Here is a 15,000-nt window from a genome sequence, read left to right on the forward strand (position 1 = left end):
TGCTGTGTGTGGCTGATGATGACGGTGCTGTGTCTGTGTCTGGCTGATGGTGACGGTGCTGTGTGTGGCTGATGATGACGGTGCTGTGTGTGGCTGATGGTGACGGTGCTGTGTGTGGCTGATGATGACGGTGCTGTGTCTGTGTGTGGCTGATGGTGACGGTGCTGTGTCTGTGTGTGGCTGATGGTGACGGTGCTGTGTCTGTGTGTGGCTGATGGTGACGGTGCTGTGTGTGGCTGATGGTGACGGTGCTGTGTCTGGCTGATGATGACGGTGCTGTGTGTGGCTGATGGTGACGGTGCTGTGTGTGGCTGATGGTGACGGTGCTGTGTGTGGCTGATGATGACGGTGCTGTGTGTGGCTGATGGTGACGGTGCTGTGTGTGGCTGATGGTGACGGTGCTGTGTGTGGCTGATGATGACGGTGCTGTGTCTGTGTGTGGCTGATGGTGACGGTGCTGTGTGTGGCTGATGGTGACGGTGCTGTGTCTGGCTGATGGTGACGATGCTGTGTGTGGCTGATGATGACGGTGCTGTGTCTGGCTGATGGTGACGGTGCTGTGTCTGGCTGATGGTGACGGTGCTGTGTGTGGCTGATGATGACGGTGCTGTGTCTGGCTGATGGTGACGGTGCTGTGTCTGTGTGTGGCTGATGGTGACGGTGCTGTGTCTGGCTGATGGTGACGGTGCTGTGTGTGGCTGATGATGACGGTGCTGTGTCTGTGTGTGGCTGATGGTGACGGTGCTGTGTGTGGCTGATGGTGACGGTGCTGTGTGTGGCTGATGATGACGGTGCTGTGTCTGTGTGTGGCTGATGGTGACGGTGCTGTGTGTGGCTGATGGTGACGGTGCTGTGTCTGTGTGTGGCTGATGGTGACGGTGCTGTGTGTGGCTGATGGTGACGGTGCTGTGTGTGGCTGATGGTGACGGTGCTGTGTCTGTGTCTGGCTGATGATGACGGTGCTGTGTGTGGCTGATGGTGACGGTGCTGTGTGTGGCTGATGGTGACGGTGCTGTGTGTGGCTGATGGTGACGGTGCTGTGTCTGTGTCTGGCTGATGGTGACGGTGCTGTGTCTGGCTGATGATGACGGTGCTGTGTGTGGCTGATGGTGACGGTGCTGTGTCTGTGTCTGGCAGATGGTGACGGTGCTGTGTCTGTGTCTGGCTGATGGTGACGGTGCTGTGTCTGGCTGATGGTGACGGTGCTGTGTGTGGCTGATGGTGACGGTGCTGTGTCTGTGTCTGGCTGATGGTGACGGTGCTGTGTCTGGCTGATGATGACGGTGCTGTGTGTGGCTGATGGTGACGGTGCTGTGTCTGTCTCTGGCTGATGGTGACGGTGCTGTGTCTGTGTCTGGCTGATGATGACGGTGCTGTGTCTGGCTGATGGTGACGGTGCTGTGTCTGTGTCTGGCTGATGATGACGGTGCTGTGTGTGGCTGATGATGACGGTGCTGTGTGTGGGTGATGGTGACGGTGCTGTGTGGCTGATGGTGACGGTGCTGTGTCTGTGTGTGGCTGATGATGACGGTGCTGTGTCTGGCTGATGGTGACGGTGCTGTGTGTGGCTAATGGTGACGGTGCTGTGTCTGTGTCTGGCTGATGGTGACGGTGCTGTGTCTGTGTCTGGCTGATGGTGACGGTGCTGTGTGTGGCTGATGGTGACGGTGCTGTGTGTGGCTGATGGTGACGGTGCTGTGTCTGGCTGATGATGACGGTGCTGTGTGTGGCTGATGGTGACGGTGCTGTGTGTGGCTGATGATGACGGTGCTGTGTGTGGCTGATGGTGACGGTGCTGTGTGTGGCTGATGATGACGGTGCTGTGTGTGGCTGATGATGACGGTGCTGTGTCTGGCTGATGATGACGGTGCTGTGTGTGGCTGATGGTGACGGTGCTGTGTCTGTGTGTGGCTGATGGTGACGGTGCTGTGTCTGTGTGTGGCTGATGATGACGGTGCTGTGTGTGGCTGATGGTGACGGTGCTGTGTGTGGCTGATGATGACGGTGCTGTGTCTGTGTCTGGCTGATGATGACGGTGCTGTGTCTGGCTGATGGTGACGGTGCTGTGTGTGGCTGATGATGACGGTGCTGTGTCTGTGTGTGGCTGATGGTGACGGTGCTGTGTCTGTGTGTGGCTGATGATGACGGTGCTGTGTGTGGCTGATGGTGACGGTGCTGTGTGTGGCTGATGATGACGGTGCTGTGTCTGGCTGATGGTGACGGTGCTGTGTCTGGCTGATGGTGACGGTGCTGTGTCTGGCTGATGATGACGGTGCTGTGTCTGTGTGTGGCTGATGGTGACGGTGCTGTGTGTGGCTGATGGTGACGGTGCTGTGTCTGGCTGATGGTGACGGTGCTGTGTCTGTGTGTGGCTGATGGTGACGGTGCTGTGTCTGGCTGATGGTGACGGTGCTGTGTCTGGCTGATGATGACGGTGCTGTGTGTGGCTGATGATGACGGTGCTGTGTCTGTGTGTGGCTGATGGTGACGGTGCTGTGTGTGGCTGATGATGACGGTGCTGTGTCTGTGTCTGGCTGATGGTGACGGTGCTGTGTGTGGCTGATGATGACGGTGCTGTGTGTGGCTGATGATGACGGTGCTGTGTCTGTGTCTGGCTGATGGTGACGGTGCTGTGTCTGGCTGATGATGACGGTGCTGTGTCTGTGTGTGGCTGATGGTGACGGTGCTGTGTCTGTGTGTGGCTGATGGTGACGGTGCTGTGTCTGTGTGTGGCTGATGATGACGGTGCTGTGTCTGTGTGTGGCTGATGGTGACGGTGCTGTGTGTGGCTGATGATGACGGTGCTGTGTGTGGCTGATGATGACGGTGCTGTGTGTGGCTGATGGTGACGGTGCTGTGTCTGGCTGATGGTGACGGTGCTGTGTGTGGCTGATGATGACGGTGCTGTGTCTGGCTGATGATGACGGTGCTGTGTGTGGCTGATGGTGACGGTGCTGTGTCTGTGTGTGGCTGATGGTGACGGTGCTGTGTCTGTGTGTGGCTGATGATGACGGTGCTGTGTCTGTGTGTGGCTGATGGTGACGGTGCTGTGTCTGTGTGTGGCTGATGGTGACGGTGCTGTGTCTGTGTGTGGCTGATGGTGACGGTGCTGTGTGTGGCTGATGATGACGGTGCTGTGTCTGTGTGTGGCTGATGGTGACGGTGCTGTGTGTGGCTGATGGTGACGGTGCTGTGTGTGGCTGATGGTGACGGTGCTGTGTCTGGCTGATGGTGACGGTGCTGTGTGTGGCTGATGATGACGGTGCTGTGTGTGGTTGATGATGACGGTGCTGTGTGTGGCTGATGGTGACGGTGCTGTGTCTGTGTGTGGCTGATGGTGACGGTGCTGTGTGTGGCTGATGGTGACGGTGCTGTGTGTGGCTGATGATGACAGTGCTGTGTCTGGCTGATGGTGACGGTGCTGTGTGTGGCTGATGGTGACGGTGCTGTGTGTGGCTGATGGTGACGGTGCTGTGTGTGGCTGATGATGACGGTGCTGTGTGTGGCTGATGGTGACGGTGCTGTGTGTGGCTGATGGTGACGGTGCTGTGTCTGTGTCTGGCTGATGGTGACGGTGCTGTGTCTGGCTGATGATGACGGTGCTGTGTGTGGCTGATGGTGACGGTGCTGTGTCTGTGTGTGGCTGATGGTGACGGTGCTGTGTGTGGCTGATGATGACGGTGCTGTGTGTGGCTGATGATGACGGTGCTGTGTGTGGCTGATGATGACGGTGCTGTGTGTGGCTGATGATGACGGTGCTGTGTCTGGCTGATGATGACGGTGCTGTGTCTGTGTCTGGCTGATGGTGACGGTGCTGTGTCTGTGTCTGGCTGATGATGACGGTGCTGTGTCTGTGTCTGGCTGATGATGACGGTGCTGTGTCTGGCTGATGATGACGGTGCTGTGTCTGTGTCTGGCTGATGATGACGGTGCTGTGTCTGGCTGATGATGACGGTGCTGTGTCTGGCTGATGGTGACGGTGCTGTGTGTGGCTGATGGTGACGGTGCTGTGTCTGTGTCTGGCTGATGATGACGGTGCTGTGTGTGGCTGATGATGACGGTGCTGTGTGTGGCTGATGATGACGGTGCTGTGTGTGGCTGATGGTGACGGTGCTGTGTGTGGCTGATGGTGACGGTGCTGTGTGTGGCTGATGATGACGGTGCTGTGTCTGTGTCTGGCTGATGGTGACGGTGCTGTGTCTGGCTGATGGTGACGGTGCTGTGTCTGTGTCTGGCTGATGGTGACGGTGCTGTGTCTGGCTGATGGTGACGGTGCTGTGTCTGTGTCTGGCTGATGGTGACGGTGCTGTGTGTGGCTGATGGTGACGGTGCTGTGTCTGTGTGTGGCTGATGATGACGGTGCTGTGTCTGTGTCTGGCTGATGATGACGGTGCTGTGTGTGGCTGATGATGACGGTGCTGTGTGTGGCTGATGATGACGGTGCTGTGTCTGTGTCTGGCTGATGATGACGGTGCTGTGTGTGGCTGATGGTGACGGTGCTGTGTGTGGCTGATGATGACGGTGCTGTGTCTGGCTGATGGTGACGGTGCTGTGTCTGGCTGATGGTGACGGTGCTGTGTCTGTGTGTGGCTGATCATGACGGTGCTGTGTCTGTGTCTGGCTGATGGTGACGGTGCTGTGTGTGGCTGATGGTGACGGTGCTGTGTGTGGCTGATGGTGACGGTGCTGTGTGTGGCTGATGATGACGGTGCTGTGTGTGGCTGATGATGACGGTGCTGTGTGTGGCTGATGGTGACGGTGCTGTGTCTGTGTCTGGCTGATGGTGACGGTGCTGTGTGTGGCTGATGATGACGGTGCTGTGTCTGTGTGTGGCTGATGATGACGGTGCTGTGTGTGGCTGATGATGACGGTGCTGTGTGTGGCTGATGATGACGGTGCTGTGTCTGTGTGTGGCTGATGATGACGGTGCTGTGTCTGTGTGTGGCTGATGGTGACGGTGCTGTGTGTGGCTGATGGTGACGGTGCTGTGTGTGGCTGATGATGACGGTGCTGTGTCTGTGTCTGGCTGATGGTGACGGTGCTGTGTGTGGCTGATGGTGACGGTGCTGTGTCTGTGTGTGGCTGATGATGACGGTGCTGTGTCTGTGTGTGGCTGATGGTGACGGTGCTGTGTCTGTGTGTGGCTGATGGTGACGGTGCTGTGTCTGTGTGTGGCTGATGGTGACGGTGCTGTGTGTGGCTGATGATGACGGTGCTGTGTCTGTGTGTGGCTGATGGTGACGGTGCTGTGTGTGGCTGATGGTGACGGTGCTGTGTCTGGCTGATGGTGACGGTGCTGTGTGTGGCTGATGATGACGGTGCTGTGTGTGGCTGATGATGACGGTGCTGTGTGTGGCTGATGGTGACGGTGCTGTGTCTGGGTCTGGCTGATGGTGACGGTGCTGTGTGTGGCTGATGGTGACGGTGCTGTGTGTGGCTGATGGTGACGGTGCTGTGTGTGGCTGATGATGACGGTGCTGTGTCTGTGTCTGGCTGATGGTGACGGTGCTGTGTCTGTGTCTGGCTGATGGTGACGGTGCTGTGTCTGGCTGATGGTGACGGTGCTGTGTCTGTGTCTGGCTGATGGTGACGGTGCTGTGTGTGGCTGATGATGACGGTGCTGTGTCTGGCTGATGGTGACGGTGCTGTGTCTGTGTCTGGCTGATGGTGACGGTGCTGTGTGTGGCTGATGGTGACGGTGCTGTGTGTGGCTGATGGTGACGGTGCTGTGTCTGGCTGATGATGACGGTGCTGTGTGTGGCTGATGATGACGGTGCTGTGTGTGGCTGATGGTGACGGTGCTGTGTCTGTGTCTGGCTGATGATGACGGTGCTGTGTGTGGCTGATGGTGACGGTGCTGTGTGTGGCTGATGGTGACGGTGCTGTGTGTGGCTGATGGTGACGGTGCTGTGTGTGGCTGATGATGACGGTGCTGTGTGTGGCTGATGGTGACGGTGCTGTGTCTGGCTGATGGTGACGGTGCTGTGTGTGGCTGATGGTGACGGTGCTGTGTCTGTGTCTGGCTGATGGTGACGGTGCTGTGTGTGGCTGATGATGACGGTGCTGTGTCTGTGTCTGGCTGATGGTGACGGTGCTGTGTGTGGCTGATGGTGACGGTGCTGTGTGTGGCTGATGATGACGGTGCTGTGTCTGTGTGTGGCTGATGGTGACGGTGCTGTGTGTGGCTGATGGTGACGGTGCTGTGTCTGGCTGATGGTGACGGTGCTGTGTCTGTGTGTGGCTGATGATGACGGTGCTGTGTGTGGCTGATGGTGACGGTGCTGTGTGTGGCTGATGGTGACGGTGCTGTGTCTGTGTGTGGCTGATGATGACGGTGCTGTGTGTGGCTGATGGTGACGGTGCTGTGTGTGGCTGATGGTGACGGTGCTGTGTGTGGCTGATGGTGACGGTGCTGTGTCTGGCTGTGTTGCAGGAGAACGTCACGTGCGAGGTGACCAGACGAAGCACCATGTGCATACACAAAGGTCAGTCACTGATCAGACAGGAGAAGCGATGGGGGCGTGGGGGGTGGGGGTGGGGGTGGGGGAGGGTGGAGAGAAGAGAACATGTGTGTGTGTGTGTGTGTTTTGTGTGTGTGGTGATGTGTGTGTGTGTGTGTGTGTGTGTGTAAGTGTGTGTGTGTTAGAGGGAGAGGAGAGAGAGAGAGTGAGAGTCTGCTTGCCTCTGTGTCTTTCTATGTTTCTCCTTATCTCTCTGTCTGTCTGTCTGTCTGTCTGTATGTCTCTCTCTAACTAACTCCCCTGCCAGTCTGTCTCTGCCTGGCTCTACGTGTATCTTTGCTGTGTCTGTCTGTGTATATCTGTCTCTGCCTGGCTCTACGTGTATCTTTGCTGTGTCTGTCTGTGTATATCTGTCTCTGCCTGGCTCTACGTGTATCTTTGCTGTGTCTGTCTGTGTATATCTGTCTCTGCCTGGCTCTACGTGTATCTTTGCTCTGTCTGTGTATATCTGTCTCTGCCTGGCTCTACGTGTATCTCTGCTGTGTCTGTCTGTGTATATCTGTCTCTGCCTGGCTCTACGTGTATCTTTGTCTGTCTGTGTATATCTGTCTCTGCCTGGCTCTACGTGTATCTTTGTCTGTCTGTGTATATCTGTCTCTGCCTGGCTCTACGTGTATCTTTGTCTGTCTGTGTATATCTGTCTCTGCCTGGCTCTACGTGTATCTTTGTCTGTCTGTGTATATCTGTCTCTGTCTGGCTCTACGTGTATCTTTGCTGTGTCTGTCTGTGTATATCTGTCTCTGCCTGGCTCTACGTGTATCTTTGCTGTGTCTGTCTGTGTATATCTGTCTCTGCCTGGCTCTACGTGTATCTTTGTCTGTCTGTGTATATCTGTCTCTGCCTGGCTCTACGTGTATCTTTGCTGTGTCTGTCTGTGTATATCTGTCTCTGCCTGGCTCTACGTGTATCTTTGTCTGTCTGTGTATATCTGTCTCTGCCTGGCTCTAAGTGTATCTTTGTCTGTCTGTCTGTGTATATCTGTCTCTGCCTGGCTCTACGTGTATCTTTGTCTGTCTGTCTGTGTATATCTGTCTCTGCCTGGCTCTACGTGTATCTTTGCTGTGTCTGTCTGTGTATGTCTGTCTCTGTCTGGCTCTACGTGTATCTGTGCTGTGTCTGTCTGTGTATATCTGTCTCTGCCTGGCTCTACGTGTATCTTTGCTGTGTCTGTCTGTGTATGTCTGTCTCTGCCTGGCTCTACGTGTATCTTTGTCTGTCTGTGTATATCTGTCTCTGCCTGGCTCTACGTGTATCTTTGCTGTGTCTGTCTGTGTATATCTGTCTCTGCCTGGCTCTACGTGTATCTTTGCTGTGTCTGTCTGTGTATATGTGTCTCTGCCTGGCTCTACGTGTATCTTTGTCTGTCTGTGTATATCTGTCTCTGCCTGGCTCTACGTGTATCTTTGCTGTGTCTGTCTGTGTATATCTGTCTCTGCCTGGCTCTACGTGTATCTTTGCTGTGTCTGTCTGTGTATATCTGTCTCTGCCTGGCTCTACGTGTATCTTTGCTCTGTCTGTGTATATCTGTCTCTGCCTGGCTCTACGTGTATCTTTGCTGTGTCTGTCTGTGTATATCTGTCTCTGCCTGGCTCTACGTGTATCTTTGTCTGTCTGTGTATATCTGTCTCTGCCTGGCTCTACGTGTATCTTTGCTGTGTCTGTCTGTGTATGTCTGTCTCTGCCTGGCTCTACGTGTATCTTTGTCTGTCTGTGTATATCTGTCTCTGCCTGGCTCTACGTGTATCTTTGCTGTGTCTGTCTGTGTATATCTGTCTCTGCCTGGCTCTACGTGTATCTTTGTCTGTCTGTGTATATCTGTCTCTGCCTGGCTCTACGTGTATCTTTGCTGTGTCTGTCTGTGTATATCTGTCTCTGCCTGGCTCTACGTGTATCTTTGCTGTGTCTGTCTGTGTATATCTGTCTCTGCCTGGCTCTACGTGTATCTTTGTCTGTCTGTGTATATCTGTCTCTGCCTGGCTCTACGTGTATCTTTGCTGTGTCTGTCTGTGTATATCTGTCTCTGCCTGGCTCTACGTGTATCTTTGCTGTGTCTGTCTGTGTATATCTGTCTCTGCCTGGCTCTACGTGTATCTTTGCTGTGTCTGTCTGTGTATATCTGTCTCTGCCTGGCTCTACGTGTATCTTTGCTGTGTCTGTCTGTGTATATCTGTCTCTGCCTGGCTCTACGTGTATCTTTGCTGTGTCTGTCTGTGTATATCTGTCTCTGCCTGGCTCTACGTGTATCTTTGCTCTGTCTGTGTATATCTGTCTCTGCCTGGCTCTACGTGTATCTTTGCTGTGTCTGTGTATATCTGTCTCTGCCTCGCTCTACGTGTATCTTTTCTCTGTCTGTCTGTGTATATCTGTCTCTGCCTGGCTCTACGTGTATCTTTGTCTGTCTGTGTATATCTGTCTCTGCCTGGCTCTACGTGTATCTTTGCTGTGTCTGTCTGTGTATATCTGTCTCTGCCTGGCTCTACGTGTGTCTTTGCTGTGTCTGTCTGTGTATATCTGTCTCTGTCTGGCTCTACGTGTATCTTTGCTGTGTCTGTCTGTGTATATCTGTCTCTGTCTGGCTCTACGTGTGTCTTTGCTGTGTCTGTCTGTGTATATCTGTCTCTGTCTGGCTCTACGTGTATCTTTGCTGTGTCTGTCTGTGTATATCTGTCTCTGCCTGGCTCTACGTGTATCTTTGTCTGTCTGTGTATATCTGTCTCTGCCTGGCTCTACGTGTATCTTTGCTCTGTCTGTCTGTGTATATCTGTCTCTGCCTGGCTCTACGTGTATCTTTGCTGTGTCTGTCTGTGTATATCTGTCTCTGCCTGGCTCTACGTGTATCTTTGTCTGTCTGTCTGTGTGTATCTGTCTCTGCCTGGCTCTACGTGTATCTTTGCTCTGTCTGTCTGTGTATATCTGTCTCTGCCTGGCTCTACGTGTATCTTTTCTCTGTCTGTCTGTGTATATCTGTCTCTGCCTGGCTCTACGTGTATCTTTGCTGTGTCTGTCTGTGTATATCTGTCTCTGCCTGGCTCTACGTGTATCTTTGTCTGTCTGTGTATATCTGTCTCTGCCTGGCTCTACGTGTATCTTTGCTGTGTCTGTCTGTGTATATCTGTCTCTGCCTGGCTCTACGTGTGTCTTTGCTGTGTCTGTGTATATCTGTCTCTGCCTCGCTCTACGTGTATCTTTGCTGTGTCTGTGTATATCTGTCTCTGCCTGGCTCTACGTGTATCTTTTCTCTGTCTGTCTGTGTATATCTGTCTCTGCCTGGCTCTACGTGTATCTTTGCTGTGTCTGTCTGTGTATATCTGTCTCTGCCTGGCTCTACGTGTATCTTTGCTGTGTCTGTCTGTGTATATCTGTCTCTGCCTGGCTCTACGTGTATCTTTGCTCTGTCTGTCTGTGTATATCTGTCTCTGCCTTGTCTGTTTTGTCTGTCCCTCTTTCTCTGTCCTCGCCATCACTCCTCCTTTCTCTCTGACTGTCGCCCTCAACGTTCTCTGTCTTTCTGTCTATCTCTGTTTCCCTCTCATAAAACAGCAATTCCACCCCACGCCCCCCTCCCGCCACTCCCGCCCCTCTCAAAGGAAAAAAAAAAAAGAAGAAAAAAAAAGAAGAGTTTTTTTCCCCCCATAGAAACCGGTAGCGATGTTGACGAGGCGCTGTAATTGAAGAGTGATGGTCGGAAATTACTTCGTTTATGTTCTGACTTTGATCTCTGCATTTTAAGTTGGTATTTGTTATGGAGACTGGGATGATTGCTGTTTGGCTTGTGCTGGTTGTCAACAGGGGCATCATCGATCGATTATGTGACTGTCTCATTACAGAGTTATGTTTCTCTTTGTTTCACAGAACTTCCTACATAAATGTATATGCGTGTGGAAATTTCTATAAAGAAAAACAACACAATCAAAAAACAAAAACAGAAAGAAAAACAAAAACAACAAAACAACCCCTCCCCCACCCCCCCGTCCCCTGCCCCGAAAACCAACAAAAAACAAAAACAAAAACAAAAACAAAACAAAAACAAAAAAACAAACAAACACAAAACCCGACGATTTCTGTTAAATGTTTGTTGGGTTTGAAATAAAACTTGAATACGTGAAAAGTTCTCTTTTGTTTTGCCTTTACCGTCCACTGTCATATCCAGTCAACACAGTCCCTGGAGACAGATCCATGGTTTGAAATGTTGGACACTTCATATCAAAATGGAATTATTATTATTATTATTATTATTATTATTATTTTATACAATCTACATGCTTTTCTAAGACTATCTCCATTAATCTGTTAACGTGAATGATTTTGACAGTCAGACTCGCCCCAGATCTGCTGCAAGATAGTCGGTGCGTTGCGTCGGCAACATACAAAAGTCTTTTTGAACAATAGCTATGGAAGTGCTTTTTTTTCGCGTTCTGTTCTCAGGTTTCTTGCAGATCCAGGGCCTGAAGACCAGACGACATTCTCACGTGCAGCACGTGTAGGATTTTCACGGTTTTATGAAACATCTCAACTCCACAAAATATTGACATCTTTTTTTTTCTGCACAACTTCCTTTTATTTTTAGGGGGAAAGTAATCAGACCACTGGTAATTAAATATCAGAAAACAACCAGCGTGTGTGTGCTTGCGTGAGCAAAGCGTGTGTGTGTGTGTGTGCGTGCGTGCGTGCGTGTGTGTGTGTGTGTGTGTAGATCACATGTGCGCCTGACAGTTATCCGAAACAGATCTATGGACCGGCGGTCAGGATCAAGTACAGGAACTAGCGATCATGGGATCAGTGGCTGTCAAGTGTGACCATGGAAGAAGTGTTATCGGCAGTGTGTACGTGGAACTGATATCATGGGATCAATGGCTGTCAAGTGTGACCATGGAAGAAGTGTTATCGGCAGTGTGTACGTGGAACTGATGAACTTTGGGTCGAGGGGTCTCTGTCGCCCTCAGTGCTTTTCTGAACTGCCCGAGTCTTTCGCGTGTTGTCTGTTTCTGGCCTGGCCATGTCTCGCTCTCCCGACCTTGTCTGTTTTCCGTCCTCTCCCCCCCCTCCTCCCCCACTCCCTCTTCTCTCTCTCTCTCTCTGGGTGTGTGTGTGTGCGCGCGCGTGTGTATAGTATGTGTGGCTGTTGCGTGCGTGCGCACGAGTATGGATGTTTCTCCGTGTGTGTGTGTGTGTGTGTGTGTGTGTGTGTGTTTGCCTTGGTTTGTTTAAAAAAAAAGAAAAAAAAGAAAGAAAAAAAAATCACATTCTGGCCCAGATAGTTAGGACTGTAGTTACTTCCTCTGCTGTTCTGATGGTCATAGTCAAATTGACTATCATACTTACACATTGAAATCGTCGTACAGTGTAGCATATTCACCATGAAGGGAGAGAAAATGTACGTGTGTTTGTAGGTCGCTCTTCCCAATTGTTGTTTGTATAATTGGTTTGTTTGTAGGTCGCTCTTCCCAATTGTTGTTTGTATAATTGGTTTGTTTGTAGGTCGCTCTTCCCAATTGTTGTGTGTATCATTAGTTTGTTTGTAGGTCGATCTTCCCAATTGTTGTTTGTATAATTGGTTTGTTTGTAGGTCGCTCTTCCCAATTGTTGTTTGTATAATTGGTTTGTTTGTAGGTCGCTCTTCCCAATTGTTGTGTGTATAATTGGTTTGTTTGTAGGTCGCTCTTCCCAATTGTTGTTTGTATAATTGGTTTGTTTGTAGGTCGCTCTTCCCAATTGTTGTTTGTATAATTGGTTTGTTTGTAGGTCGCTCTTCCCAATTGTTGTTTGTATAATTGGTTTGTTTGTAGGTCGCTCTTCCCAATTGTTGTTTGTATAATTGGTTTGTAGGTCGCTCTTCCCAATTGTTGTTTGTATAATTGGTTTGTTTGTAGGTCGCTCTTCCCAATTGTTGTTTGTATAATTGGTTTGTTTGTAGGTCGCTCTTCCCAATTGTTGTTTGTATAATTTGTTTGTAGGTCGCTCTTCCCAATTGTTGTTTGTATAATTTGTTTGTAGGTCGATCTTCCCAATTGTTGTTTGTATAATTGGTTTGTTTGTAGGTCGATCTTCCCAATTGTTGTTTGTATAATTGGTTTGTAGGTCGCTCTTCCCAATTGTTGTTTGTATAATTGGTTTGTTTGTAGGTCGATCTTCCCAATTGTTGTTTGTATAATTGGTTTGTAGGTCGCTCTTCCCAATTGTTGTTTGTATAATTGGTTTGTAGGTTGCTCTTCCCAATTGTTGTTTGTATAATTGGTTTGTTTGTAGGTCGCTCTTCCCAATTGTTGTTTGTATAATTGGTTTGTTTGTAGGTCGCTCTTCCCAATTGTTGTTTGTATAATTGGTTTGTAGGTCGCTCTTCCCAATTGTTGTGTGTATAATTGGTTTGTTTGTAGGTCGCTCTTCCCAATTGTTGTTTGTATAATTGGTTTGTAGGTCGCTCTTCCCAATTGTATAATTTGTTTGTAGGTCGATCTTCCCAATTGTTGTTTGTATAATTGGTTTGTTTGTAGGTCGATCTTCCCAATTGTTGTTTGTATAATTGGTTTGTAGGTCGCTCTTCCCAATTGTTGTTTGTATAATTTGTTTGTTTGTAGGTCGCTCTTCCCAATTGTTGTTTGTATAATTGGTTGGTTTGTAGGTCGATCTTCCCAATTGTTGTTTGTATAATTGGTTTGTTTGTAGGTCGCTCTTCCCAATTGTTGTTTGTATAATTGGTTTGTAGGTCGCTCTTCCCAATTGTTGTTTGTATAATTTGTTTGTTTGTAGGTCGCTCTTCCCAATTGTTGTTTGTATAATTGGTTTGTTTGTAGGTCGCTCTTCCCAATTGTTGTTTGTATAATTTGTTTGTTTGTAGGTCGCTCTTCCCAATTGTTGTTTGTATAATTGGTTTGTTTGTAGGTCGCTCTTCCCAATTGTTGTTTGTATAATTGGTTTGTTTGTAGGTCGCTCTTCCCAATTGTTGTTTGTATAATTGGTTTGTTTGTAGGTCGCTCTTCCCAATTGTTGTTTGTATAATTGGTTTGTTTGTAGGTCGCTCTTCCCAATTGTTGTTTGTATAATTGGTTTGTTTGTAGGTCGCTCTTCCCAATTGTTGTTTGTATAATTGGTTGGTTTGTTTTTGGCCCGTACTGGTTGGTGCCCACAGTTGGCTGTTCTGTGGACTGGTCTAGAAGGAAAGCTTGGTGCCCACAGTTGGCTGTTCTGTGGACTGGAGCACACAGTTGGCTGTTCTGTGGACTGGTCCAGAAGGAATGCTTGGTGCCCACAGTTGGCTGTTCTGTGGACTGGTCTAGAAGGAAAGCTTGGTGCCCACAGTTGGCAGAACACGTTCTGTGGGCTGGTCCAGAAGGAAAGCTTGGTGCCCACAGTTGGCTGAACACGTTCTGTGGACTGGTCTAGAAGGAAAGCTTGGTGCCCACAGTTGGCTGTTCTGTGGACTGGTCTAGAAGGAAAGCTTGGTGCCCACAGTTGGCAGAACACGTTTTGTAGGCTGGTCCAGAAGGAAAGCTTGGTGCCCACAGTTGGCTGTTCTGTGGACTGGTCTAGAAGGAAAGCTTGGTGCCCACAGTTGGCTGTTCTGTGGACTGGTCCAGAAGGAAAGCTTGGTGCCCACAGTTGGCTGAACACGTTCTGTGGACTGGTCTAGAAGGAAAGCTTAGTGCCCACAGTTGGCTGAACACGTTCTGTGGACTGGTCTAGAAGGAAAGCTTAGTGCCCACAGTTGGCTGAACACGTTCTGTGGATTGGTCTAGAAGGAAAGCTTGGAGGACACAGCCGTGTAGCATCTTCTCTTTGGTGTCGTCGTTGTGAAAGTTCCTGTCCTTTGGTAACCCCTCAACCTCCCCTCCCTCCCTTCTTCTCCACCGTCTCCTCCTGTCTGTCTGCCTCTCCTTCCCTCCTGTCTTCCTCCTTCCCTCCTGTCTGTCTGCCTCCTTCCCTCCTGTCTTCCTCTTTCCCTCCTGTCTTCCTCTCCTTCCCTCCTGTCTTCCTCTTTCCACCCCTCTCTCTGTCTTCCTCTTTCCACCCCTCTCTCTGTCTTCCTCTTGCTCCCTCCTCTTTCTCTCCCTCCCTTACTCTCTTACCCCCCCTCTCGCTCTCTTTCCATATTCTTTCTCTCACTCCCTCTCTCTCTTTCCCATTCTCTCTCTCTCTTTCCATATTCTTTCTCTCCCTCCCTCTCTCTCTTTCCAGTGCTTTTGTACTTTTCGTTTTGCCTCAGGACTGGCTGGAAAAAGCATGCTAATTGCTGATCTCATTTCTCTGCTTAAATAAAATTTCCTTTCGTTTCGTTTCTCTGTCTCTGTCTCTATCTCTGTCTCTCTCTCTCAGTTTCTGTCTCTCTGTCTCTGTCACTCCCTCCCTCCCTCACTCTCTCAGGATAAAAAGGGGCAGTCGTACAACAACTTGATTTGCAATTTTATTTCCCTGGGTCTCTCACCCCCACACCCCACCCCATGCCCCACCTCCCACCCTCACCCCAAACCAACCCTCCCCCCCC

General features: G+C 50.4%; 1 protein-coding gene across 2 annotated transcripts in view; it reads left to right on the plus strand.

Moving 5' to 3' along the window:
* The window catches only part of LOC143284451 (uncharacterized), a 262,254-nt gene that overhangs the window by 131,961 nt on the left and 115,293 nt on the right, over positions 1-15,000 (plus strand). For both annotated transcript variants that reach the window (XM_076591090.1, XM_076591091.1), the window contains exon 2: positions 6,434-6,485. In XM_076591090.1, coding sequence (XP_076447205.1) covers positions 6,434-6,485 — 52 coding nt within the window. The remainder of the gene's footprint in view (positions 1-6,433; positions 6,486-15,000) is intronic.

This window comes from Babylonia areolata, chromosome 8 (assembly GCF_041734735.1).
Source record: "Babylonia areolata isolate BAREFJ2019XMU chromosome 8, ASM4173473v1, whole genome shotgun sequence".
Classification (NCBI taxonomy): Eukaryota; Metazoa; Mollusca; class Gastropoda; order Neogastropoda; family Buccinidae; genus Babylonia; species Babylonia areolata.